Source organism: Natrix helvetica (genome assembly GCF_964273705.1).
Source record: "Natrix helvetica genome assembly, chromosome: 4".
Lineage (NCBI taxonomy): Eukaryota > Metazoa > Chordata > Lepidosauria > Squamata > Natricidae > Natrix > Natrix helvetica.
The window spans coordinates 70,643,569-70,668,493 of NC_138550.1; the positions used below are offsets into that span (position 1 = coordinate 70,643,569).

General features: G+C 45.5%; 1 protein-coding gene across 1 annotated transcript; it reads right to left on the minus strand.

Moving 5' to 3' along the window:
- Positions 1-205: 205 nt before the first annotated feature.
- On the minus strand, positions 206-24,925 carry LOC309392176 (protocadherin-10-like; the record flags this gene model as incomplete). Its single annotated transcript, XM_081953178.1, has 4 exons — positions 206-3,299; positions 9,078-9,166; positions 9,282-9,334; positions 22,295-24,925. The coding sequence occupies 4 exons, from the start codon at positions 24,923-24,925 to the stop codon at positions 3,043-3,045; spliced, it is 3,030 nt and encodes a 1,009-aa protein (XP_081809304.1). The 3' UTR covers positions 206-3,042.

Genomic DNA, 24,925 nt, shown 5'->3' on the forward strand with positions numbered 1-24,925 from the left:
ATGAGCCACCAAACAGCTGAGATGGCGGCTGCTATTAATGGCAAGCCAGGAAACATGATGCAATGTAGTCAAGGCTTACAGAGGCAGCGATCATCAGTGATGTTCCATGGGGGCATGTCTAACTGCTGGAATGGAACTTATCTTTAATGGATGGAGGAACAGGCCAACGGGGAGGGGATTGCTTGGGAAGTCTTTGATTGTATGCATTCCAATAGGACATTAGTGAAGGGCTCAGGGGGAGGGAAAATGGAAATGTGGGAGGGATTGGTCACTGGTTGCTAGGTAAGGCTCAAGAGATTGGCTTATAAGGTGGAGGGGAGCACGGAGCTGCAGCTCCAACAATTATTCTATTTTCACAAGAACTTGATGGTCAGTTAGTACCAGTGTGATAAAGAAGCATTTAAACCAAGATTGGTGTTTTGGGTTTTTTATTCTTTCATTGGAACCTTGACATTAACTCTGTCATTCTTTTTTTTTCATTCCATTTTCACATGCTCTCTCCTTTCCCTAACAGAAGGGAAAGGCTAGGCTCTGGCCTGACCCCTATACTTTCCAGGCTCTCTTGGTAAAACACATAGAGGAAGCAAGATCCAGCTATGATTGGGAGAAGGGTCTTCTCACTCACATACACAGGCATATACACATTTCCCATGCTTTTCCATGCTTTAAAATTAAATTTTAGAAGTACTCACCTTCTTTCCAAGCAGTCTTTGAGCTCAACACTCAAAACACCTTTAAAACCTAGTTCCAAATGGCCAAAGTCCAGGAAAACGTACCCACAGACTCAATGGGTCTGCTACCAGCAAGGGAAGCTTACCCAGGCCAGGTCCATTGGTTAAGTTAGTGTGGAGCCCCATCTAGGGTGCCAAATTGTTGGAAGAAATGTCCTTCTGGGTTCAATTCCAAGTGGGGGAAAAGACACTGGATTCATGGAAGTTGCTTGGAAAGAAGGTTTATGGATGGTGGACAGGACCACATGGTTTGCGGTTCTGGGGGAAAAGGGGGTCACATGCCTTGAAGATCTTGAAAAAAAGGGAAGAGATGGTGAGAGAGACTGAGTTTTATACCCTCTCTTGGGTCCTGCCTTAGAGTTTCCTGTTCCTATCCAAGAAATGTATCCCATTGACTGTCAAACCTCCAGGGGGTGGGGGTCTTAGCTAAATTTGTAGGGTGTTTTACTAAAACTTCACCTTAGACATTTTCAAGCTATTCTTCTGCCCACACAACCATTGTAAATAAAAAATATTCACACGCAAACACATAAATACACACAAATTATCTTAAACAAATGTGCCCAATGGACTTGTTTGCAAATAACTTGTTGCTGAAGCTAATCTTGTGAAAAATAGGATAGAATTGCTAATATTTACAGTAAATCTGGAATGCCTATGAAAAGAACAAATTGATAATGTAGTATAATGAAGATCTATTGTGTTAAGTTCTAATTCTATCAGCATTTCTCCCATTATATATCCTACATCAAGTTTTACAATAGGTTGGGAACTCATGATTTTTTTTTATTTTGTCCATAGGGCAAAATTGTGCATATATGCAAATACTGATAATGTGATCTGACAGAACCATTTTTATAGCCATTTCATTTCTCTTTGGTGTTCATCAGGTAGACTGTAGTATAGCTGCAATGATGGTGAATGCATATAATGTGTCCCAAAATTTTCCTACTCATCTTGCCCAGCCCCAGAACAGTGGGCTAGAATTTATTCCCAATATTAGAGCACTAGAATAGAATTAATTTTTATTTTCCTTTCAGCTCTCCTTTGTGTCTAGTTGTGTCTAGGAGAAATAGTGGCTTTGTATTCAAAACCCTTTAAAATTAGTTGAAGGGAGAAGTAAAGCGATAACAATTTGGCCATAGATTGATCCAAAATAAAACATCCATTCAATAGAATGTAACAGTCTCATAGAATTGCTATTCAGAAGATAGCCGAAATTGCTTAGCAGAGTCTGGTACGATATCAAAAACATTCATTCTCCTTGGAGAGTTCCTCCTCTCCCCCTCCATAATATCTCTTTAGGAGCTGTAGTACTGGCTCCTTGCCAACTTCATTCCATTTGAAAACACTTATTGGAAATGCATAATGGATTCAAAATAAAGCATAACATATATTATTACTTGTGGAATTCTTTGTTCTACCCTTCTGTAGGAGCTTGCAGCTTTTCTCAGAACGATAAAGCAACACCATGGGGTTGCACTGAAAATTCCATCCATGTTGTACATGCATATGACATTGCAATTCTTGTTCAAAAGTTCAATTCTTTAAAAAGCCCATTTTAAATGATGCTTTGTCTTAAATCCAAATGTATGTAATAATGAGAAAATAGTTTTATCAGTGGGTGAAATATATGAAATAAATAGATGCATTTCTGTTAAGCATTACCTCTACCCTCACAAATTCTGTTGCAAAAAGTAGTTTTAGCTTTCCATAATTTTCCACATTGCTAAATGTGCTAACAACACAACAAAATGAAAGGCAGTGTTGAAACATTCACAGTCTAAAAAGAATTATTTCATCTAGAAAATGGGGGAAAGCTGCTAAAAGTTGAAAAGTGTATGCCATGGCCTCTTTGAATTTCAGACAATTGTCCTGCTTCCACCCCAATCATTTATTATATTCCATAGTGTTAAACAAATGATTCATTTATGTTCTTTTTCAACTTGCCAGTCATGTTGCATTCTCCACACAAAGCAGTCACCAGAACTCTGAAATAAAAGGGGGAGGGGATGTTGTGTTATGTCTTCTATTTTACTTTCTTTTTTCCTTTCTCCAATTCCAAGAACAAGCATTCACCTGTGTCCATGGAGACATTTCCATGCCTTCATTATAAATTGCAGTCATTCCTATGTCTTGACATTACCGTCATTCACTGTTTGCCGTCTTTTCAGGGGAAGTAGCTTGTAGGTAAGAACTCTTGGCCACTTATATTATGTACAATCACATACAGAGTTAAAGTCAGAGATCTCCAGCACTATGGAAATATTTAGGCATGGTTTGCAATGTCTGCCGGTCTGCAAAGGAAACTTTATTTCAGGTTGTTAATAACCATACTGTCATGCTTATCAGAATAATTGATCATTTTCTTCCTCTTTCCAAATGTGGAGAAGCTGTTTTTAGCCTCCTGCTCGAGAAATACAGAACTGTCCTTATTGGTAGATGTTGTTGGGGTTCCTGGAATATATACATTGTGTTGATAATCCAGAGGAGAAATATGTTGCAAATACAGGGGTGCATATGGAGGGGTCCGGATGCTGTTAGGGGGACCAGTTGTCTTCTTATGTTCTGTGAAAAACATTTTTTTTTAATTATAGAGGGAAGCCCTTGGATAAAACACAGCACATCAAACACTGCCCATTTTGCAGAAGATGCCAGGCAAATGCTTCATTTTTCTAAATTATATTTCAATTTGAAGTAAGATATCCAAGACAAAGAAAATGCATCTGTACATGGCAGAATAAAGATATTCCTCACTTATTCACTAACTTTGAAGTTACAATGATTTTAAAAAAACCTTTGTGGCCAATCCTCGCATTTATGACCATCTCAGTGTCCCATGGTCACATAATAGCCATTCACACGCTTTGCAACCAGTTTGCGACAAGAAGTGTTAATAGAGACTATGGAAGTAAAATTCTAAGTTGCAAACATGTAATGTCTCAGTTCATGACTATAGTACTCCACTTAACAACCAAATGAGAAATACTGTAAGGTCATAAACCCATTGCAGTCATATGATTTTCTGCTTAGAAACTGTAGCACTTAGTAACCGATTTGCCAGTCACAGTTGTGGTCACTAAGCGAGGAAACTATCTGTATACAGGTAGTCCTCAAAATATGGCCATTGTGGAGCCTGCCCATTACAGTCGCGTGTTACAGCAATTATTAGGTGAAATGTGTTCAGGAGGCACCCCAAAATGGAGTAGTTTGTCTGGTGACTGCCATTTTGTCCCCACCCACAAATGGCAGCCACATTTGGGTTGCCGCCACATAGCCCCAAGACAAACTGCTTCATTTTGCTGCCTTACCAAGATCTGCACAACACTAGAAAAGTTTTCTGCAGCACTGTTCAGACCCTGTGCAGCAAAATGAAGCAATTTCTCTGGTGGCCACAATTTTGTCCCATCTACAAAGGAGTGGGACAAAATGGCAACTGCATTTGGATTGCTGCTGCTTGGCCTGCAGATACATGGGCAGCACTCATTCTACAACATGAGGCCTGGAGAGCTTCAGAAGAGCATGTGGGGAAGAGGCCCAAATACTGTGGGATGGGGGAGAGAGAGGCAGGAGGGCAGTGCAGTGACCCTGTGGGGAGTCATAAGAGCAAATGACCGAACACCCACAGCAGCCATCATAACTTTGAAATGGAATCATATATAGCTTTTGGGGGGTCTGTCATAATTTCAAACGTTTGTTAAATGGGGTGTCGTACCTTAACGATTACCTGTATGTGTAAAATTATATTTCCCAATACATATAGAGTAGAGTACACCTACTTTGCAAACACATAGAGTAGACCTCCCAATCCACTCCATGGGCAAAACCCAATACTCTAGCAATACATCAATTTTTAGAATGGTTCATCCTAAGAAGTTCAACATATCAGAAAGTGATTCAGGAAAATGGGAGTTTCAATTTTACTGGCAGGAAGATTACCTTATATTTATTTACTTACTTACTTCTGTCATTGATTTGTCTGTCTTTCTCCTATAACGTTATTTAACATAGAAAAAAAATGGTGCTCAACCACTGCCATGAAGCAAGCTCTCCTTTTAGCATTATTCTAATATATCAGAATATATCTAAAAAATTCCTGAATTTTGAAATTACAAAACCATCTGCACTATATCACTTACAGAACCAGCAGCAAGTCTCTAGAAGGACATGGCCGTTTTTTGCAACAGGAGAAAGGAAAGTTAATTATTTCTTTCTTACCAAAAAATACATTTTGATGGTGTCCTAGCCAGGACAGTGCCCCTAAGACTGAACTACAAATTTTGGGCATAATAGATATCTCAATCAGTAATTTGTCTTTTGGCTATAAAAGCCAGTTACTGAATAATTTTATGGCATTCCTCAAATTCATAACAATCCTTTGTGCTAGCAAGTTACAGTAAGATGTATATTTGGCTTTTTGTCCATAAACAGCCTATTCCATTTTTCAATCAGCACCTGAGATATCCTGTTCTATTATCTTGCAATTCATGCAAAAGGTATGATCAGATCAATGAGAATTTGATTGCAAAGATCATTCAAAAATAAGAAGAGACCTGTCAGTCACTGAATACCCAAGCAAATACCAGAAGCTTGCTTTCTTTTCTTTCTTTTTTAAATTTTATTAGTAATGCTTATTAATGATAAATAAGAAGGGAAGGAGCAAAACACAAAGTTAATAGTAATTGATGGATGGATGGATGGATGTGTGTGTGTGTGTGTGTGTGTGTGTGTGTGTGTTGTATTTGTACTGATAAATAAATAAAGGGATATATATATATACACACACGTCTTTGGTTGTTCGGGTTTTCTCCCGTGTAGAATTGGAGGTATCTTCACAACGTTTCGATGAAGTCTCATTCATCATCTTCAGGCTGGTGCTTCCGGCTTGGTGCTTCCAGGAGCAATGTGAGATCTCAGCCGGTTCCTCTTTTTAACTGCCAGTGGGGGTTTGAGCTGATTGGGTGGGAGTACCTCCAATTCTACGCGGGAGAAAACCCGAACAACCAAAGACGTACATACAAACACCCGTGAAAACCTCAGAAAACATATATATACAACCCCTGGTATGCCCAAACACAGATACATACCTATTTCCCTGGCTTAGCTGATAAGGGAGGAGAGCCTGTGGCTTAGTGGCAATTACATTGGCCTAATAAGCAATACAGCCCTGGTTCGAATCCCAGTAAGGGTATGGCTAGCTGATGAGAGCTAAATAGCTTGAAATGGATCCATACTAGTCTCCCTTTATTCATTTATCAGCACAAATACAACACACACACACACACACACACACACACATATATATAATTTGTTTTCGTAGATTTTCACGGGTGTAGGTATGCTGGTTTTGTTGTATTCGGGTCTTTTCCCGTGTAAGATTGAGATTGTCTTGGCAACGTTTCGGCAAGATCTCACTTGCCATCTTCAGGCTGCTGTCTTTGGCTTAAAATGCAAACGGAGCTGCCGTCTTTCTGTAAATCTTGGTGGGAGGGGATGGGGTGCTGGCTTTGTTTCAGTAAGTGGAATGATTGGTTGTGTGGTTGTATCATGATTGGTAGATTGGTGCTGATTGGTGCTGGCTGTGTGTGCATTGTTGCATTGTAACGGCCTGGATGGTGGGTGGTGTTCATTTGCTGGTTTCCAGATGTTTGGTAGGCGGGAGGTATCATCACGTTTATTCATGTTGTGGGGGTGTTTCTTTATTTCGATGGCTTCCATAATTATTCTCTTGTTGAGGTGTTCTGTTTTGGAGATTAACCTGGCTCCTTCAAAATTGATTTCATGTCCTGTAGCTTTAAGGTGCTGGAAAAGGGAGGATGTTTTTTCTTTTTTCCTTACTGCGTTCTTGTGTTCTGGAGAATCATCATAGAACCATGCTTTCCCGAAAATATGACAGGGGCTTATTTTCTTTTGCCCCAAGAAATATGCCCTTGGGCTTATTATCAGGGAGGGCTTATTGTTTTGGGGCTGCCGGGCGGCTGCTCCCTTGTGAACTGGCTCCCGAAGAGCCTCAGGGTGAAGCAGCCATGAGGTAACCATGCTCACGAGCAGCCGCCCGGCAAATCCCCTCTCCAGCCGGGCAGAGCGCCATTCACTGACCTAGCGGGTATCCCTAAGGTGCCAAGCCATGTGGTGCTCTGCCCGCCCCCCAGCTCGGCTTGGCACATTCGGGATACCCCCTAGGTCAGTGCATGGAGCTCTGCCCGGCTGGAGAAGGGGGTTGCACGAGCGCCTGTTCCGCCCACATCCTCACCAAGCCCTTGCACAGCTCTCCGAGGCCACCATCGCTGGCCGCTGCTGGCCGCCGCCGCCCCGCTCCGAGCATAACTTCCAAACTCCAAAACTCGGGGCTGAGTCTTCCAGCATTGGCCGCTCTAGGAGTGCTGGTGGGCCGGCTGCTGGAAGACTCTCTGTCCGGAAGACTCTCTGTCCGGAAGACTCTCTGTCCGCAGCCAGCCCACCATAGAGAGCACTCCTAGAGCGGCCGATGCGGGAAGACTCAGCCCCGAGTTTTGGAGTTTGGAAGTTATGCTCGGAGCGGGGCAGCAACGGGCAGCAGCGGCCAGCAGCGGCCAGCGGCAGTGGCCTCGGAGAGTTGCGCAAGGGCTTGGTGAGGCTGTGGGCGGAACAGGCGCTCACGCAACCCCCTTCTCCAGCGAGGCAGAGCTCTTTGCACTGACCTAGGGGGTATCCCGAATGGGCCAAGCCGCGGGAGCTGGGGGGCAGGCAGAGTACCACATGGCTTGGCACCTTAGGGATACCCCCTAGGTGAGTGAATGGTGCTCTGCCCTGCTGGAGAGGGGATTTGCTGGGCGGCTGCTCATGAGCATGGTTACCTCATGGCTGCTTCGCCCCTGAGACTGTGCCCGGGTCTTCGGGAGTCAGTCACAAGGGAGCAGCCAGTTCACAAGGGAGCAGAGGGGCAACTCTCCCCTCAGGCCAGGCAGAATGCCACTCCCCAACCCAGCGGTATCCCGAAGGCAGCAAGCAACGCGAGTGCTCCCCCCCCCCCGCTCCTGCGATTTGGTGCTTTCGGGATAACGCTAGGTCGGCGAGCGGTGCTCTGCCTGGCCAGAGGGGGGGGGGTTGTCCAGGGGGTTTATTTTCGGGGGTGGGCTTATATTTTTGCCCACGCGAAAAATGTGGCAAGGCTTTAGTTTCGGGACAGGTTGTATTTTCGAGGAAACACGGTATATACATACATACATACATACATACATACATACATACATACATACATATATATATATATATATATATATATATATATATATATATATAGTCAAAAAGAAATTAAAAAGTGCTTTAACAAAAGAGTGAAAGAAATATGACAAAGGTTTGCAGAGATTTCGAAGTGGGAAAAGCAGTTAAGGCAAATTGCCCTGCTTTGGGTGATTAAAAATGTTTCCTACAAATGCCTCAATTTGCCTCAGATTTGGGATTCCTCTAAAATTGAAAGCCAGTTCTGGAATGAATGAAATGAATACAGACACAGACATGGAGAGGGAGGGAGGGAGGGAGAGAGACAGAGAGACAGAGAAACACACAATTGGCACTCCCTGTGTGACTTTGAGTGGGAAGCTTCCAGGAAACATATCAGGGCTAGAAACTAGATTGAGAGTTTGAAAAAAAAGCTGTTGCAAAGTATTATTAAAAATGTAATTAGGATACACACAACCTTGAATAATTCCTAAAGTTTGCAAAATATTATTAAAATGAAAGTATATACTGTAAGTTAAAAGGAAGTTTAAAAGTTTCTATTGGGGTATTGCTTTTGGTTTCTATGAAATAGAAAATAAATGAAATTTAGAATTTAGTTTGAAGATTTAATAATTGTGCAGTTGTAGAACTAGCTGGTACCAACTGTAAGTAATGTAAAAAGTTGAGGTTGTAACTGTATTAGTATTTTACTGTGCTTTTTCTTTTTCTTTTTAAATCCTGCATTCCTCACCTTTTTTCTTAATCTTTATTTTCATTACATTTGATCTTATACTAAACATCAATAAAACACATTTTTTAAAAAAGAAAAACATCCCAGAAGAAATCATGGCAAAACCGTTTGTGCTGTTGTCAAGGAAACTACATAGACTTGTTACCTGAAACTCAGCTCAACTAGAAGGAGACATTATTTCGTACCAGCTATAGATTTGTTTGCTTGCTTATCACCGTCACTTTTATTCTTATTCTCACAACCCTGGTAGACAGGTTTGGCTGAGAAATAATAGTCAAAAACCAAAAAACCAAAATGCCAAAGTAAGACAGGAGGTGAACATCTAAGGGAGGTTTTCATTATCTCAAAAATGACAGAAATCATTAGATTTTAGGGTTCGATAATCTAAGACTCACCAGACATTGGAGTGACCAAAGTGCACAATCTGTCATGATCTTTCTGAACTCCTTTCCAAACTTTTCCTACATCCTCTAGGCTCTGCGAACTAGAACATAAGAAATAAAAAAGAGACATATCCAACCATAAGATAAGCACTCATAAAATCTTTAGCAACTATTCTCCTAAAGGTAATAAGGCAACCCTCCCCTCCCTTATAATACCTCTTCAGTATTGGTTGTTTTGATGGCAGCCAGTCTGCATTGGCGTGTTTTACCTACAAATTTAAAAACAAAGGTTTTGAATTAAATATACATCCTCAGGACAGCTTGACCACATGTATTTGTTCTGGTAACCTTTTTGTGCTTTGAAAACAATTGCTCTTATAACAACTAATGATGGTCTGCAGCAGGACAACAAGCAATATTAAGAGACAAAAAGAATCTTTCAAGCTTTCCCATAGGATGCTTTAGTTGATGTGGAATCGTTTGACTGAAACAGGATAAATACAATACTTACCAAAGGCTAGGACCTGCTACAAATCACCCCTCCCTAGTAAGAAATTTCAAATCCTTTCTCAAAGCAGTCAGTGCCAAATTGCCTTTGGACAACAACCCTCCAAATAGTATTGAACTCCCAACTCTGATCAAGTCTAGCCAGCCTGGCCAAGTGCATCACAAAGTGGCTTAATTCCTTAAAAGTTCCATTAAAAGAGAGGTGTTTCGTGGCTCATTTTTTTTCTTTCATTACTCATTGTTTTTATCAGTACAGCATAATAGCTAGGCTGTGGGACTCTAAAACTCACATGGTAGTGGATCATCCACTATCAATGGCCTACAGCAAGACATCCACTTACAATGTTGTTAATTAAACTGGAGGAGCATCTGTGCATTCCACCTAGAGTCTGAGGACATGTGAATACGAAAGCAACAAAAAAATAAAAATAAAATGCTTATATATACAAAAGAAATACAATAAGAATTAGTTCAAGTACCTTAACTCATCTTTCTTCCAAAATACAAGATATTCTTCTTGTATTTCCTCCTATGAAATTTGGAATTGGTCTAAACAATATTTCAGGAATTGCTTTACAGTACAACTTTTGAATTTTGTTTGCAACATTGACGATTTGATCAACAGAAGATTGATGGGAATGTTCCAGGACACTGCTTTTGAAATGTAACTACTTATTCTAAATGGTAGGAGCCATATGGAATCAGATATTAGGAAATTGAGCTTTCTGAAGAAGCTGCAACCATAGATTTTGAAGAAGAGAGGAGATTAAGAAGATATTGGAGCTAAGTAATTTTCATGAAATTTTGAATAAACTGGCTGAAGTTTCTGGAGAAATCAAATAATGTTTCATTTGGCTGGACCATTGTACAATATTGAACAAATTAGGTGAAGAACCTCTAGTGAATATGAACATTTTTTTCTGTTTTCGCAAACAGCTTGAAATATTTCAAGACACATTCCCCAATTTTTCTTCTAGCTTCTTCCCCGGCGCATTCATCCTTCTTACTCAGTAATTTTCCCTCAAATGTTAAAATTAAAGAAAAAATATTAAGTAGGATGGTGAATGACCTGAGGAAGAAGCTAGAAGGAAAACTGGAGAACTTGTCCTGAAATGTAGGACATGAACTGTCCTTAAACTGTCAGTTACTGTACATAAAGCAGGCTTCTATCAGATGAAAATTCTGGATGCTTTGTGCCTCATTATCACATTTAGATAGCCGGCCATCTCTGTTTGAAAGCTAGTCCTTGAGGAAAAACCATATCACATTCTATGCTTCTAGAAAGATTAACTTAACTCATGTTCTGCACAGACATCCTCTCAAAGAAGTTTTTGAAACCAGGCTTTGGTGACTGCAAGGCTTTCTAGATTTTAGATAGTTAAGCACAAAGCTTCCATAAAAACCAAGGAACATTTAGCTATATAATGTATAGTTAATTGTTGTGGCCCAGCAGGAGCCGTTGGAGCTGCCACCAGACTCCGACAGCGAGGGTCCCTATGAGTCGGCTCTGGAGGATGTGGAGGACCCTGGGCAGGGTTCTGACTCTGAGCAGGGATCGGAGAGTCTGGTCGGCCACCAGGAGGCGCCTGAGGCATGGAGCAGCGGTGAGAGCCAAAGGAAGGGGGCTCCATGCCTTGGAGCAGTGGGGAGGAGTCATGGGACAGTGACTCAGACATCAGCAGGCATGGAGCAGTGGTGAGAGCCAAAGGAAGGGGGCTTCATGCCTTGGAGCAGTGGGGAGGAGTCATGGGACAGTGACTCAGACATCAGCAGGCATGGAGCAGCGGTGAGAGCCAAAGGAAGGGGGCTCCATGCCTTGGAGCAGTGGGGAGGAGTCATGGGACAGTGACTCAGACATCAGCAGGGAGTTATTAGATGCTCATTACCACCGCGCCCACAGGCGCAAGGAGCAAGTGCACAGTTACCGGCGGTAATTGCTCTCAGCTGCTGATAAGTAGACTCCTCTCCAGTCTATGAAAGGACTGATTGTGCATACGCCCTTTGCAGAAGTCAACGTAGGAACTATTAGGAAAGTTCCGTCTTGTGAGCTTGGCAGGCTGGATAGCTTCTATCATGTCTCCGTGCCGGAGGGTTCTGAGAACCTGGTCGTGGTGGATTGCTGCCAAGGATCTATCTGTCTGTCTGTGCAATAAATCCTGTTGAAGTAGTTTTGGTCCAGAGTGTGTTCTGTGTTGGCAAGGGAAGAAGGGGGGGTCAGAACAGATTGACTTCTGCCCCAAACGAAACTCCATTGAGCTACAATGGAGCAACTCCAGGCTGAGAACACTCATTTAGCTCACCAGCTTGCTTTGCTGACGGCGCAGGTTTCTCAGCTTCACGGACCTGCTAACCCCCCCTCCCCAGCAACGGAGGAAATGCCCAGTGGTTACACCGGACAAATTTGATGGAAATCAAAAACTGTTTGCTGCGTTCTTGGGCCAATGCCAGCTGTTTATCAGCTTGAGAGCAGAGGACTTTCCCACCGACCGGACGAAGGTGGGATTTATTATCAGCTTGCTCTCAGGTACAGCAGCGAGGTGGGCCACTCCACTGCTCTCTCAGCCGAGCCCTCTGCTGGACGATTTCCAGGGTTTTTGTAACCATCTCAGGCTGATATTTGAGGATCCCATTAAGGGGGAAACAGCCACCAGACTCCTTAAGTCTTTGCAACAGGGGCATGGTTCTTTGCAGGATTATGTCAGCGAATTCCGGCTGCTTAGTCAGGACTCTGCTTGGAATGAGCCAGCCCTCATGGACACTTTTCAGGATGGCCTGTCAGATGACCTGCAGGACGAGCTTGTGAGGGTGGACAGGCCTCCAACGTTTGACGAGTTGGTTCACTTGTGCCTCTGGATTGACAGCCGGCTGCAGAGACGGAGGCCTCGCCGAGCGTCCCGGGGGGCTACTAAAGTGCCAGTCCCTCGGGAGATTACAGTTGCACGGGAGGAGCCCATGGAGTTGGGTTCCGCCAAACCCTGCTTGTCACGCATGGAGATGGACAGACGGCGTGCAGGGGGGTTGTGTTTTTACTGTGGGGATCCTGGACACCTGGCTTTGGTTTGCCCCCAAAAGGGTAGAGGGGCTGCACGGTCTGCGGCTTCCCCTCCACGACGGACCACCATATCGGGAAACAGGGGAAGCCCGATCTGAGGAAGACTTCGGGTTGGGCACAGGCCGGAACAGAGGTGGAGGGGCCTCCACGGCATATGATTTTAGCAGCGCACATTCTCTTGTCGGGTAGTCCGCAGGGAATTCCAGCCCATGCTTTGGTCGATTCCGGGGCTACCACGAACTTTATGGATGCAGCGTTTGCTACTAAATACAACGTCCCTCTGTGTCCGGTGGACCCTCCGATGCGGGTGGAGACCATTGACGGTCGGGTGCTTCTGTCTGGGCCTATCAAGGCCACCACACAGCCTTTGCGCTTGATCCTCGGGGAGCATGAGGAGGCCATCCAATTTTACGTGGCTTTGGGCCTGCATTTCCCCGTGGTGTTGGGCTTGGCTTGGCTGCGGGCGCACGACCCTCAAATCTACTGGTCACAGAACTTGATCACGTTCCCGTCCTTGCAATGCGTCGACCACACCCGTCAGGTTTGTGCGGCCCAGGTGCCCAGTTCGGCCGAGGTGACAGTGCCACCAGATTTAGCAAAGTTCGCGGAGTCTTTAGAACAGGAGGCGGATCAACTGCCGCCGCACCGGCCTTATGACTGTCCCATTGACCTAGTACCTGATGCAAAACTCCCGACGGGTCATTTGTACTCCATGTCTGAGCCGGAGTTGGCCACATTGCGGGACTTTCTTGACAAGAACCTCGTCCGGGGGTTCATCCGGCCTTCGTCCTCACCCTTGTCTGCCCCAGTTTTGTTCATAAAAAAGAAGACCGGGGATCTGAGACTTTGTTGCAATTACCGGCGCCTGAATGCCATCACAGTACATAACCATTACCCGTTACCCGCTGCCCCTGATTCCTGAGTTGTTGGAGCAGCTCTGGGAGGCAACAGTGTTCACGAAACTGGACTTGTGTGGGGCTTACAACCTGGTCCGAGTCAGGGTGGGGGACGAATGGAAGATGGCCTTTGGCACCCGGTACGGACATTTCGAGTACACGGTCATGCTGTTCAGGTTGACCAATGCCCCGGCTGTCTTCCAACACTTCATGAATGACATCTTCCGGGACCTTTTGGATCAGTTTGTCATCATTTACCTGGACGACATCTTGATTTACTCCATGTCCCGGAGGGATCATCAACATCACTTGCGTCTGGTCTTGCAGCGACTCCGAGAACATCGCTTATTTGCCAATCTGGAGAAGTGTCAGTTCTGGCAGACTACCATTGAGTTCCTGTGGCACCATATCTCCCCTGAAGGAATTGCGATGGAGCCAGACAAGGTGGAGGCGTTACGTAGTTGGCAACTTCCTCGACGTATGAAGGATGTTCAGCGACTCCTTGGGTTTTTCAACTATTACCGGACCTTCATCCCCAGCTTTGCTTTCTTGACCGCGCCCCTCACTCAGCTCCTGCAAAAGAAAGTGCCGTTTCGCTGGGGGCCCACGGAACAACAGGAGTTCGTGGCCCTGAAGCGTGCTTTTACGAGGGAGCCGATTTGCATTTAACAACTCGCAGCACACCTCCACACGGACAACGCCTTTCATGGCGAACGTCGGGTACCACCCTTGCTTTTTCCCTCTCACCCCAGTGGACTCTCAGGTCCCCGCAGCGCAGGACTTCCTCTCTGAGCTTCAGGCGGTCCACCAAGTGGTGCACCGCTATCTGAATCAGGCAGAGGAGGACTACAAGCGGGTAGTGGATAAGTCTCGACGTGCGGTGCCGGAATTGGCTGTGGGAGATCGCATGTGGCTGTCCACGCAGCATCTTCTGTCCCACCGGCCGACGAGGAAGTTGGACTACTGGTATCTTGGGCCGTTCCCCATGGAGGTCGTTATCAACCTGGTGGCCTATCACCTGACCCTCCCGCGCTCGATGCAAGTGCACCCGGTGTTCCATCACTCGCTCCTGATCCCTGAACGGTCGGCTTGTCCCCTCCGATGTCCCTCTTCACCCCAGCCATCTTTGCGTGAGGTGGACACACAGCCATCGCACACAGTGACCCAGATCCGTGACTCAAGATGGCTCAAGGGACGGTTCCAGTATTTGGTTGACTGGACGGACGAAAGATCGGACGGGGGAATCTGGACCGATGTGACGGCTGTGCATGCCCCTGCTCTGGTGCGGGCCTATCATGCACAATTTCCCTCGAGGCCGCATCCCGAGCATCAGACCTGGGGGAAGGCCCTGCGGTGAGGGATAGTGTTGTGGCCCAGCAGGAGCCGTTGGAGCTGCCACCAGACTCCGACAGCGAGGGTCCCTATGAGTTGGCTCTGGAAGATGTGGAGGACCCTGGGCAGGGTTCTGACTCTGAGCAGGGATCGGAGAGTCTGGTCGGCCACCAGGAGGCGCCTGAGGCATGGAGCAGTGGTGAGAGCCAAAGGAAGGGGGCTCATGATGCCATGCCTTGGAGCTGTGGGGAGGAGTCACGGGACAGTGACTCAGGCATCAGCAGGGAGTTATTAGATGCTTGTTACCACCGCGCCCACAGGCGCAAGGAGCAAGTGCGCAGTTACCGGCGGTAATTGCTCTCAGCTGCTGATTAGTAGACTCCTCTCCAGTCTATAAAAGGACTGATTGTGCATGCGCCCTTTGCAGAAGTCAACATAGGAACTATTGGGAAAGTTCCATCTTGTAAGCTTGGCAGGCTGGATAGCTGCTATCGTGTCTCCATGCTGGAGGGTTCTGAAAGCCTGGTCGTGGTGAATTGCTACCAAGGCTCTGTCTGTCTGTCTGTGCAATAAATCCTGTTGAAATTGTTTTGGTCCAGAGTGTGTTCTGTGTTGGCGAGGAAGAAGGGGGGTCAGAACAGTTAATTATTAATTTTCAGTCCTGCACTTTATTGTAAATAATGGAATATACAATTTATTCTACCTTTGTTGTTTTACTTGCACTTTTTATTTTCCTAGGATTCTGGGGGGTGAGGGTGGGAATTTTCTTAGCATCCTTTCTCAACCTTAGTTCATTCTGAATTTCTGTTATCCTATTTTTCTACAAATCCAGGCTAACTATGCCTTCTTTTCCTTATTATGTGTCCCTCTTTCCACTTTCTATTTATGTCCTTTATTATTTTCATATTGTTCCTAGTTTTGTGTGAAAAAAATACATTCTGGTGTATCTTTGAGTCAGTATTGACTCATGGAGACTCCCTGGACTAGTCCTTGCAGTTTTCTTGGCAAGGTTTTTCAGTCATGATTTGTCATTGCCTCCTTTCTAGGGTTGAGAAAGAATGACTGACCCCAGGTCCTTCATGCCTTAGGCAGAACTAGAATTCCTGGTTCCCCAATTTCTACCCTGGTACAGTAACCACTACACCAATTGTTCTTATTAATATAAAACATATTGGCATTTTATTTATGAATTTTCTTTTTTATTAAAATATGCCTTTATACTTTCCATGCATTTTAGTGAACAATAAAAATAATACTAAGCGCAAAAACAAATTGTAATCAAATAGTAAAACATTCATTAAAAAAGTGAAGAAGGTGGGGAAACTCACAGTTGTAGTCCGGATGTCCCCCTTTTAATTCTATTAGCTGAACAAAAAAGCTGCATAGTTCAAAAATTTCCTGGAAGTTACTCTTGACATTTCCCCCCACTGACATGAGGATAATAAAAGTCATCCATTATTACTACTTGCTCCTCATTTGGCAAGTATTCTACACACTATCTCCTTGGTTGGGCCAATAATAGTAGATACTAAGAATAATTGTTTTGATCAGCCCTACCCTTATTTTAAACCAGGTAATTTCTACAGTATCACCAAATTCATTAAGTTGGCTTTTGAAGCAGCTGAGGATAGTTTTGACATAGATTGTGATTTGTCTCCATTCCCAGTGTTTCTATTATTTTGAACTTAGCTGTTATTCTTCAGATGCTATAGGCTGGTCTCAGGAATCAGGCCTCAGTAATACATGCAGAAATAAAGTTGCCTTCCTATATATTAAGAATTAAGATCATTGTGTTTATTTGCCATACTCTGAGCATTAATATTTAGCAAACATATATCAAGTAGTTTATGAGTCAATATTCTGATTTTCCATTATGCATCCAGTAAAGTCAACTGCAGTTCACAAAAGCTCTTGCTACAATAAATGTGTTAGTTTTTGAAAGTATCATAAGTGTGTGTGTTGGGGGAGGGGGTATTGCCAGAAAGAAATAGCACTGCTATATGAGCTGCATATACTGCATGTACAGAATGCATCTTCTGCATTCTGTTTTTCCCCTCTTCTTTCTAATCTATTGCATTTCTTTCAGTAATGAAAAAAGTACAATACTGTAACTGGAAAGCTTTTCAAAGAAGTATAATTGTTACTTTTAAACTTTCTGAATCTGCGCGTGCTGGCTCTTTTATCGAAAGGCAAGAACTATCTTCACTGAAAAGTGCCGTATCTAAGCTGATACTGATACTGAACTTGTGGCGTGATTCATTCGCTTACTATACTATATCCAGTTCCCTTCAGACGCCGAGTAAGCTGAATAGGCATGAAGAAAGCGGCCCCGGAAAAGCTAGGGCTGCACACCTTATCAGAAGACAAAACCGACCTGCTGTTTTGACAGACGCCCGATCCGTATGCAAGAATACGGATTTCAAATAATCGTATATAATTTGCGAGTGAATAACATCCTGATCAACGAAAGGGGGCGCTCGTTCCAAAGAAGGATCCGCGTGTTTCGCAGAGATGGTTGAAATGTAGTGGCGTCACTCAGACTCGCTGAAACAGGCACCGCTCGTAATCATTGTCCCAGTTTTACGCTTTCGCCTTAATTGCCCTCGTTATCGCGGGGAGAGGGAAGGGGGTGCGGAGCTCGCTCCTTCGCTCGGCGCCCGACAGAGAGCCAGCATGTCGAGGGAGAGCCTTTGCCAAGAGGCGCTAAAGCTCTTTCTCTACAGGGATTTGGGGGGCGCGGTTCTTGCAAAGGCCACTTTCATCGCCTGAAAGGAGGCTAAAGGGGTCCCTTTCTCTCGCGGAAGGGCAGCATTCTTGCCCTCTTTCGGCAGAGAGGATGGAGGCCGCCGGGGATCAGCTCCCCAACCGGCTGCTCTTGCTCTGGTTTCCAGAGATACCTGACAGGAGGCAGGCAGGCAGGCAGGAAAAGTGTGCGCCATGGAAACAAGGAGCGCTCTCCAGAGGCCCACAGGAAGCATGCAATAAAGCTTGGGGAGGGTTCTGAAGGGAAATGGGTCAGAGGAAAAAATAAACATGAGATGAGATGGATGATAAGTGTTTCTTCTGCTCTGTTTCAAACGTTAAACCACCGACTCTTAAGTGAACAAGGCAGGCAGGGAATATAGGCAGAAATTGTGGAATCCTTAGTGAAATCCCTCTATGCTCTAATGAGGAAGTAAAAAAGGAAGTATATAGCTGGGAATGGAGCAAGAGCACTGGTTCCAGAAGCACAACTCCACAATCCTCTGCGTGTAATTTTTACTGATAATTAATTATATTAAGAGCCAGATTGATCTGATGAATAAGATGCAAGGCTAGGAAAGTGGAAACAGGACTTCTAGCCTTTCCTTAAGCATGAAAGTCCACTAAGTCACTTTGGGTTATTTGAGGAGAAGAGCTGGGCTAGCCTATGGTGGCAACGACCCTGGAATCCTTTCATGAACTCATGAAAGTTGATGCCTTTTATTTGTTCAAAATAGTGCTACCAATATCCTGATTTTGGACCAGTCACTTTCTCAGCTCTAGGAATAAGGCAAGGGCAAACCACTTTTGAAAATATTGCCAAGAAAACTGCACGCACCTGTCTACATCAGTGACTAGGCCTCAAGACTGACTTGAAGGCAGTTGAGGGGAAAATATCAAATGTGTAATTATTATGTACTTGAAATGTCAAACTATATTAGCAGCAAAGATTTTAAGAATTAAGTGGCTTTTAAATTTTTGTTGAAATTCTTAGGAAGGGGGAATTCCCAACTTGCTTTTCTCAAATATGCCTTGTGAAAAAATCAGGAAAAAACGTGAAAATATTAAATATACTTAATGTTCTAGATAAACAACAACAACAATAACAACAACCCCATCTGGAAAACAAGGGCCCATGAGTTTCATCCAGCCATTAGTGTTCCCAAAGACCCATTTTTTCTCCATTCAGCTGATCAGTCACCTGGTATAAAATGGAAAGCAGAACTTTAGCTCTGATTTAACCTGGCCAAAATGCTGAGAATGAGTCAAGGTTAATACCTTCTCTCAGAGTGATCAAGTTAAATCTCATCTTTCCAGGAATTTCTTTCCAGTGATTGTGAGAGGCCGGGCTTTACTGTTCATTCCCCAGCATGCTCTTTGAAACAAAGAGGAAGATCTGTGTCTTTATGCAAATGCAATCTCTGTATCTCTCAGAGTATATGCAGCCCATGTGTAGCCATAGCCCAACAATTGTCAGAGTTCATAGCCCATGGAACTGAAAAGAGAAAAAGGCTCTGGCACACATTTTAAAAGGTTGTTAGAAGGAAGCATATTTTTTTAAAAGTCTATTTATTAACTCCTAATAAGGAAGGAAGGAAGAAAAAGACTTGATATACAAGCAGAGAAGAATTTAGATATAGTTTAACTAATACATTTTGAGTGAGGCAGTATTTTTTCCAAGTTGTGATTGAGAATTAAGGCGATTATTACAAATAGCTGAATATTATTTGATATTTATATATCGGGTGCGTTTCAAGGTCCTGATTACGATCTTTAAAGCGTTCCATGGCTCAGGACCTAGTTACTTGCGGGATCGTATTCTGCCCCATACATCCCTACGACCCATTCGCTCGCACAGAGGGGGACTTCTCCAGGTGCCGTCCACCAGACAGTGCCGAGGGGCGGCGCCTAGGAGCAGAGCCTTCTCTGTGGCGGGCCCAGCCCTGTGGAATGACCTCCCTCCGGATATCAGGACCACCACTGACCTCCGCGCCTTCCGTGTAAAGCTCAAGACCCACCTATTCCAAATAGCTGGCCTGGCTCAACCATAACCTCATATCGCTCCTGACGGGTTTTTAATTTGGTAATTTTATTCAATGGGATTTTAAATTGTGTTTTTTAATTGTTTTCACTCATCAGTCTACCTCCTCCATGCACATGTATATGTCTTTGTTCTTATGTATGTTTGTCTTTATCTGTATTTTATTTGTTTTGATTGTACGCCGCCCCGAGTCCTTCGGGAGAGGGTTGCGGCTAACAAATAAATTATTATTATTATTATTATTATTATTATTATTATTATTATTATTATTATTATTATTATTATTAATTTGCCATCACAGAAAATGGTTAAAAGATTTGCATACTGGTTACAAAAAATATTGAACTATCACTGAAGGCATTAGATTTTGAATGTTTGCTTACTTTTCCCTCAGAGATAATGGGTAATGTTTACTCCACTATGCAATCACATTTATTGTGCAACAAAAAATAAAATAAAATAATAATCTAAGTATCTTATCAGAGTGTTTGAAAAATCAGCATGGGTAGATAACCTCAATAATTTTCTGACTTGGTCATGCCAGCTCAACTCATTCATTCTACCCTCAGCCCATAATGCCTGTCCTTGTATGGTAGTTTCAGAGTTTGCTTTATAATTCTTTACTAGTCCTTCAACTGACTGAAACTCTTATTCCAGTCCTGTACCTATCTTATTCCAAAAAACCTTTACAGCATTCCAGACCATTTCTGGATCAGGCAGGGGGACCATTCCATTCTTTTCCAAAGCCCAACCTTCTACTGGGAAAAGATCTGTGGGAACACTGTCACTTCTGCCTTTCTATCACAAGATCCACCAATTAACCTTTTACAAAATATAGAAGACATACATAATTCATTTTACATTCTATTTCCATTGCAAATGTTTTCCATGCTTTATTTTGCAACTCTTGTTCAGGTTCAGCTTGCACTGATTTTCATACACACACACACACACACACACACACACACACACACACACCGTGGACTTTCAGAGAGCTCCCTTATTCCCTGTGGCTCAGAAGATCCCAGCAGTAAAGCAAAGGGCAATTTAAGGCTATCAAATTCTTCCTGTATAAATGAAAGGGTAAAGGGGAGTCCATGTCAGTCATTTCAAGATGGTTTATACTCTGAGGATTTCTAAGAGCTAACAAGGAAGTGTACCATTCTTCCAAAGAGACAAGAACAGAGGAAACATGAGAAAAAGCTGGAGGTTGTTTTCATTCAAAATTTCATTTCATTCACCTTCCTTCCTAAGACTTAGCCTTAAACTCAAGAGGAATAAATGCCGCCAAGCCTCAATGCCCTAGATATACAACTTCAGGGTTTTATTTTTCATTTCTACCTCCCCCCCCACCTCAGGAATGCCAGCCCCCCTTCTTTCACTGGCCAAGGGAGTTTGTGTGGCCTTGCTGCTCTTTCCTCTATCAGCCTTAGACAAGAGGGGTGGAAATCAGCTCAAGACATCAAGTCACTAGGGGGAGTTTTGAGCTGACAAGAACATTACCATATTAGACAAGGATATCCAACAAGGAAAATGAAAATGGACAAAGAAACCCTGTCTAGAGAATGGTGAGGGCACTTTTCAAAGAGCTGCAAAACCGTATGCGTTTTATGCATGTGCTGCTTTGCACCTTCAGTCATCTTGCTTTATTATCAAAGGAAGTGCTTCACTGAAAAATAGACTTAGCAAATGATGATGATTTTTCCTCCTCAACCCCAGCAACCTAGACCCCCTTTTCATCTTATTCAGCTTTGGTTTGGGCAGGAGTTGGTTGCTCTTGCAAAGCATCCTCTCTTTTTGGCACAAAGCAGTGTAGCATTAATCTCATGTGAGGCCAGAAACAGGATAAAGATGGGAACCGAACAATGGATGGGATATACAGAGAAAGCACCAGGCATGGCTGGCTGCCTAAGTGGAAAGAGCAGGTGCCTATCCTCTGGAAATGAGGAGGGGCACATGGAAGGACTCCAGGGTCTGGGAAAGTCTCCTAAGCTCAACAGTGGTCCTTGGCTTTTCTAGAGAGCCTTGCTGAGGGCACTCGGTTCTGACCAGATCCTTCAGTTAGCAGCGAAGGAAAGGTTCTGCCCCGTCCTTCTCAACTTTACGATTGACATGCAGTATCCCACTGCAAATGCAAGCCGGACAATTGACTCTCAGCAAAAGTGACGGAGCTTGAAGCTTTATCTCAACCGACTCCGCTGCGCTTCCTTCTCCCACCCAGTCGAAGGGAACGAAGTGCCCCACTACTGCCCCCTCCCACAGACACCCAGGCATCGATCTTAGGAACCGCCGAGTCCCATTGCGCCCGAGTGAAAGAGAGCCAACGAACGGTGACCTGGGAAGGGAAACATCCCAGTTGCGGAGCGAGATTGCCTAACCAAAGCGGCGCTCCTGGGACCTTTCCCACATCTCATCTATCTAAAAAGAACCTAAGTTTGGCCAAACAATTATGTAGTGAGCCAGAGTTTTGGCTGAGCCCGATGGCTCTTTCGGGGAAAAGGCTGGGCCGCAATCTTTCAAAAAGTTGGGCGAGACTGAAAACAACTCTCCCTCTCGAAAGTTGCTTTACTGTATTCCAGATTCCGGGCACTGTCTGCCTTTCTAGCAGGCTACCTCCCTGAGGGGGATCCCCCACCCCTCGGGGCGCCCCAAAAGCTACCTGGTCGGCGAGCTGCCGAGAGTTATTGGCCCCTCGGGTTTTCGGAGCGGGACCCGGCGGCAAGTTCTGAGGGCCCGCTTCGTTGTTCCTCGGAGGGGCGGGACTGCAAGCCTTCAGGAACATGAAGTCGCTCTTGGCCGATTCAGGGCTCATGCAGACTTTATAGCAATAGGCAGGAGGGCCTGCGCTGGCTCCGGCATCCCCGCAGTCGCCCGCGGAGACCGGGGCGTTGACGCTGCCGGAGTTCTTGAAGCGGTCTGAGGCGGGGGCCGAGCGCTCGCACGAGCTGCAACCGCCGCTGCAGCAGCAGAAGGCAGAGGAGCCGCCGCCCTCCCCGCCACAAGACAGCTGTGAGCAGGCATAGTCGGGGAAGATCAGCCGCTCCTTGGGGCACTTTACAACCGTGAGGATAACGATGGCCACCAGGAAAGTGAAGGAGACGGAGCCCAGAGAGGCGATTAGATAGAGGGTAAGCCTGGAAGAAGCGGTCTCGCCTCCCGGAGGAAGCTCGTGGAAGTCCGAGAGCACCTCTGGGACGCTGTCCACCACCGAGAGCAACAGGGCCACAGAGGCCGAGAGCGGGGGCTGTCCATTGTCCCGCACCTGGACGAGAAGACGGTGTTTCGGGGCGTCTTTGGCCAGGAAGGCGCGGACGGTGCGAATTTCGCCCGTGTAGAGGGCCACGCTGAAGAGGCTGGCATCGGTAGCCTGGACTATCCTGTAGGAAAGCCGCGAGTTCTGTCCTGCATCGGCGTCCACTGCGGAGACTTTACCCACCAGGTAGCCGGGCTCTGCTGAGCGAGGCACCACCTCCACAGCCACGGAACCATTGCGGGGCATGGGAGCCACGACCAAGGGCGCGTTGTCGTTTTGGTCCAGCACGAAGACGTGGACCGTGGCGTTCCCGGTAAGAGGAGGGAACCCAGCGTCCTGAGCCACGACTTGGATCTGGAAGTTGCGAATCTGCTCGTAGTCCAGGGAGCGCAGAGCATACATGTGCCCGCTGTCCGAGTTGATGGAGACATAGGTGGCCACGGGCATGCCCTGGATCTGTCCGTCCGCGATGGAGTAGGACAAATAAGCGTTCTGTTGGCAGTCTGGGTCCAGCGCACTGACAGAGCAGATCGACGCCCCAGGAGCGTTGTTCTCAGTCACGTAGACGCTGTAAGAGGGTTGCAGGAAGCGGGGCGCGTTGTCGTTGATATCAGACACCTGGACTGTGAGGGTCTTCTTGGTAGCCAGTGCTGGAGATCCCAGATCTTGGGCAGTGATACTGACATTATATTCGGACACAGTCTCACGATCGAGTGGTGCAGTAGTTACTAGTGCATAATAGTTGTGGAAAGACGACTGAAGCTGAAAGGGTATATCAGTCGGGATTTCGCAGCTCACCTTCCCGTTGTCTCCCGAATCTCTATCCAGGACGCTGATTACAGCTATGACAGTACCGGGAGGTGCGTCCTCCAAAACTGGTGTGGAGACCGAGGTGAGGGTCACCTCCGGTGCGTTATCATTGATGTCCAGGAGGTAAACCAATACCCGACAGTGAATGGCAACTGCAGAGGGGCCCCGGTCCTTGGCCTGCACATATAGCTCATGAAGATCAGCTCGCTCATAGTCCAATTGGCCTTTCAGGCGCACCTGCCCAGTGTGGGGCTCCACGCTGAAAAGCTCCCGCACACCTAGTGGAGTGTGCCCGCTGAATGAATATTCAATTTCGCCATTGGTTCCTTCATCCAAGTCAGTAGCATTGAGCTTGATAGCCAGAGTCCCTTTGGGCGCATCCTCTGGCAAGCTTACACTATAAGTGGACTGATCAAAAACTGGCACATTATCGTTGGCATCCAACACCATGATCGCAACACTAGCTGTGCCTGAGCGCTCGGGAATACCACCATCCAAAGCCGTGAGCAGGACCCGGTGGCTACGCTGTTGCTCTCGATCCAGACTCCTCTCCAGCACCAGCTCTGCAAACTTGCTGCTGTCACTGCGAGTCTGCACCTCCAGCGAGAAATAACCATTAGGGCTGAGTCTGTAAGTACGCAGGGAGTTTGTGCCCACGTCGGGATCCTGTGCACTCTCCAGGGGAAAGCGGGCCCCAGGTAATGCTGATTCTGTCACTTCCAGCACATATTCTTGCCAAGGGAACCGGGGTGCATTGTCGTTGATGTCTAGCACCTCCACTTCGATGCGATAAAGCTCAAGAGGGCTCTCGATGACCAGTTGCAGGTGCAGGAAGCAGGCCTTGATGCCCTCGCACACCTCTTCCCGATCTATTTTCTCGTTAACAAAGAGGATCCCATTTTCCAGATTCACCTCCAGGTGTTGCTTACTCCCTGCCCGGGACGCAATACGAAACCGCCTGGCTGATAATTCGGATACGTCCAGACCTAAGTCTTCCGCGATGTTGGCCACAAAGGCTCCGTGGTCCAATTCTTCGGGTACCGAATAGCGTAGCTGGCCAGCTGCTGGAGCCGGAGCCAAAGCCAAGCAAGAACTTAGCAGGAGCAACACCTCGAGTCTTCCCCAACTCGGAGCGCAGCTCGACAAGCTCTGGGAGAGCCTTAGTTTCCCCGTACAATATTCCCAGTCCCAGCGGGAAGTCCCGCTGCCTCGATCGAGAAGAGACAT